Consider the following 3,887-nt stretch of genomic DNA (forward strand, 5'->3'; position numbering starts at 1 on the left):
GACTGGTCGGCAGTGGAGCTGGGGCCCCAGCCCCATTGATCTTTAGGACGCCCCCACACCCAGCATGGCCCGAAGCTTCCCTGAGGCTGGGGAACAGCCCACCCGCTGCCGATCGCCCCAGCCCAGAAACTCACCTGGCCCTGGCCAGGACGTTTAAACGTGGGACCTGAATAACTGTAACGCTCCCTTTCTGCCGGGTCCCTGGCCTGGGGGCTCCAGCTGGCAGGACAGGCGGTAGCTGCGGGACAGAGGGACACCTGTGAGCCCCTGGAGCCCCATGGCAGGGGGCCCTTCCCCCAGAGCCTGCCGGCAGCTGCAGCCCACGCCTGACTCCGGCCGGCCTCACCTCTGCTCCTCATCCAGGGGCTCCAGGGGCTCCATGGCCTCGAGAAAGGACTCGAAGCCCTCATCGGGCTGCAGGTCGTACAGCCTGACCAGCTGCTTCTGCATGATGATCTCACTTTGCAGGACAGCAGACTGGGGAGGAGCAAGAATGGGGTACAGAGAAGGAGGGCTGTGAGGAGTGGGGCACTAGGATGGTCCCGGATCTTTGCTCACGGGAACCCGCCTTCCTTCCAATGCCATCCAGCCCTGCCTGTTCCCACTGTTGGGTCTCCAACTCCTCTTCCGGGAAGGCGGCCTTGACGCCACACCCCGTCCCCCACCTGACAAAGTCTTGAGTGTCCTGAGCTCTGCGTTTCTTTACTCTCACAAGACACGTTAGGCCCAGGGGATGGGCTGGATAGGGCCCTGCCCAGGGGGTCTTGTCGGTAGGAAGGCAACCAAAGTGCATCAGAAACAGCCCCCTGAGCCCAGAACGAGGCCGGGACGTCCCCACCCTTTCTCAAGGTGGAGGACCGCCAGGGCCCTCCAAGGGGCAGGCCTGCCCAGAAACAGCACCATCCCGGGCTACCGAGAAGCGGGGACTGCACCGGGGAGCTGAGGCCTCAGGCGGGAAGGCAGTGCCAGCCCCCCACCCCCACCCCATGTGCTTCCTGCCCTGAAGGAGCAGCATCCCTCCCCCGGGGCAGGGCCTGAGGGGGAGACCAGTCCTGCCCAGGTGCTGCCCGCTGGAGCCCTCAGCCCCACCTGCCCTGGGGCCAGGACTGGGGCTTAGGTGGGTCCTTCTGGCAGTCCTCTCCAAGAAGCCCACGTCCTGAGGTGGAGGGGAGACTCTCAGGAATGGGGGTGGCCCGGTGCTGAGAGGTCCGGGCTCACTGAGGCCCTCTCCTCCCTAAAGCTCACCATCCTGCCCCCCTGTGCCCCTCTGGGCTCACTCACTTCCTCATCATTTTCCAGGTGTTTGTAAACGAAGTCATAGAGGATCAGTCCGAGGTAGGGGACCATGCCCTGTGCCACCGGGGTGGGGAGGTGATGAGTCGCCTGCCTGCCTCAGGGGCGCCCACAGAGCCCCCCTGCACCCCACACCCGCAGCTCCCAGCTCCTTTGGACCACCCTGTGCTGCCTCCCTCCCCTCCCTTCGCCCTGTTCTCCCGTCCCGGGCCCTCCCAGGGCTGGCTTCTGGCCAGTCCCGGGACCTGTGGTCCCTGCACCTGCCCTCCAACTTCTCCCCGTACCCAGCTGCTCTCGCCCTCCTGGTCACCCCAGTGCCGGCAGCTCAGGGCTGGTGGGACCGGGGGCAGGTGCAGGGCTCCCCCACGGCCCCCAACCCTTCCCAGGCCTCTCTCACCTTCCTCTTCCTCACGTCGGGTCCCATACGGTCCCACAGCATCTGCATCAACGTGAAGGTCATCTCCTGCAAGGCCCCGGACACTCAGGTGCTCCTGCTCCCCTCCCACGTGGCCTCCCGCAGCCAGACCGTGGTGGGTGGACGCCTTGCCCGAGCCCCCTGGCACCAACGCTGTCCCCACCTCCAGCAGGCTCTCAGCCCAGAGCGACCCCAGCTCCAGCACACACTCACACTCATGGGGGTTCTTGGGCCACGGCCGCCGCCCTGAGAGGGTCAGGGGAGGTCCCTCTGCCTCCCAGGGTGCCCTGAGCACCCACTGTCACCTGGCTATCACCATGGCTCCTCTCACATGACCGGGTGGGGTGGGCACAAAGCTGAAGCGCATCTTGGGCTTCCTGGACCCTGCTCACCAGGGAGGCCCACACCCCAGGGTGACGGCAACCCTCCACGTCCACATGAGGAGCCCGAGGCCACAGAGGGGCAGTGACAGGCTCAGGGGACCCAGGGGACAAGCCGACCTTGCTTGGCCACAGGCCCCATCCCTGCTGCTGACTCCACACCAGCCCCAGCCCTGACGGGGGTCTGTTCTCTGGGTCCTCACTGGATGCCATCAGCTCCCCCCCTCTCAAGCCTGCCCCCAAGCTGGGACACAGCGCGGCAGAGGACTTGCCCCAAGGACCCCTCCCTTCCAGACCTCTAGCCTCCATTTACCTTGAACAGCCGCTTCCTGTGCACCCAGTTGTCCCGCGTTTTCAGTTTTTCATATAACGCCAGGCAGACGCTAAGGGGAGGGGAGAGGAGGAGGGACACATGCGGCCAGCAGGCGGAGAGTCTCGGGGCCGACCCCTTTTCCCGGGGATCCTAGAAGGCCCGCTGGCCCGCAGGAGGCTTTTCCACCACGGCCCTGAGCCCTGGGAATCCGTGGCCTGGGGAGGGTGCTGCGTGTTTCCCACCCGGGGCCTCCATTCCCTGTTCTCCCGGGGGCGAATCTGCTTGGGGCCAGGTCGCCGTCCTTGGGGCAGAGACCCTCCTGCTGCAGAGCACAAGCTCCAGATCCTCCAGTGGGCTTCCACCCCACACCTGACATTGCAGGGAACTGATTCCTGTGGGGGAACCCGTGGCCTAACCCACAGGGGCTCCAAGAGCCCAGCATCCCTGTCCTTAGGGCTCTGCCGCCTCCCAGGAAGTCCCAGCCCCACTGAGGGACACTGCCAGACGTAGGGGCGTCCCTGTCCACTCAGGTGCCCTGGTCCCGGGGGACAGGCCTACCCACCAGGACACATGACCCCAGGTGCTGTGCAGACGATGAATAGCAGGGCGCTGCAGGGCGGACAGAATGGCACGGAGGGCAATGTGGTTCCTGAGAGCTCAGACTCTCCTGGGAGGGAAGACAGAGCTGAGAGCGTGGGCCTTGCTTCTCTGCTCTATGCCCCATGAACTCCTGTCCTTAAGGAGACACGCACCCAGGGAGCCCAGCACACCTGGTACCTGCTGAGCAGCCCTCCTGGGTGGAGGACTGCGGCTCAACCCAAGGAAGGGGCCTGGGATGGGCTGTCCCACCCCCCGGGGCCTGCGAGTCCAGGTCCCACACACCCCCTGGCAGGAGGGCCAAGGGACCGGTACAGGGCAGACCATAGGAACCCATACCTCAGGAGCGGACAAACGGAGGAGGGAGCAGTTTTCCAAGATGCCAGGGTGGACCCCGGGGGCCGTCCCCACGACATACCATGGCCACCCAGATCCAGAAACTCCACCACTCGTGCCCTCTCTCCATGGGCCATCATGCTCGGGGTCATGAGGCAGGTGGTGGTGACCACATTGATCAAGGTGTCCACATTCCATCAGGAGCCTCTGTATGGTGGGAGCCAGGCACCCAGTGTCTCCCCATCTGTGGCTGGTCCTGAAATGAACTTCTTTACATTCCAAAATGTCCTTATACAGCCCCCTGGGGATCACAAGGGGTGTCATCCAGCTGTGCCCCTGGTGCCCCCCGTGCCCAGGCTGAGTCACCGCTCAGAGCTGGAGCCCAGGCAGCTGGGGACGTGCTGTGAGCCTTGTGGCGGTCCAGGTTTCAGACCCTGTCCCACTGAGGCGCCCAGGACCGGATGCACAGGACCCCACAGTGGGTGGGGAACGGAGGGGCTCTGCTCACAGGCACCCTCACCTCACCTCCTCCCTGCAGCACAAGGCAGCTCAC

At 65.1% G+C, this 3,887-nt stretch overlaps 1 protein-coding gene across 1 annotated transcript; it reads right to left on the reverse strand.

Annotated features, from left to right (window-relative positions):
• Positions 1 to 14: 14 nt before the first annotated feature.
• LOC140845886 (ral guanine nucleotide dissociation stimulator-like 2) lies at positions 15 to 3,048 on the reverse strand. Its single transcript, XM_073221046.1, has 6 exons — positions 2,964 to 3,048; positions 2,402 to 2,471; positions 1,691 to 1,756; positions 1,282 to 1,350; positions 347 to 477; positions 15 to 238 (listed from the first exon to the last, which is right to left on the reverse strand). Exons 3-6 carry the CDS (start codon positions 1,751 to 1,753, stop codon positions 154 to 156), a joined length of 348 nt encoding a protein of 115 aa, XP_073077147.1. The 5' UTR covers positions 1,754 to 1,756; positions 2,402 to 2,471; positions 2,964 to 3,048; the 3' UTR covers positions 15 to 153.
• Between the last annotated feature and the right edge of the window lie 839 nt (positions 3,049 to 3,887).

Source organism: Manis javanica, chromosome 13 (genome assembly GCF_040802235.1).
Source record: "Manis javanica isolate MJ-LG chromosome 13, MJ_LKY, whole genome shotgun sequence".
In the NCBI taxonomy this organism is placed as follows: Eukaryota; Metazoa; Chordata; class Mammalia; order Pholidota; family Manidae; genus Manis; species Manis javanica.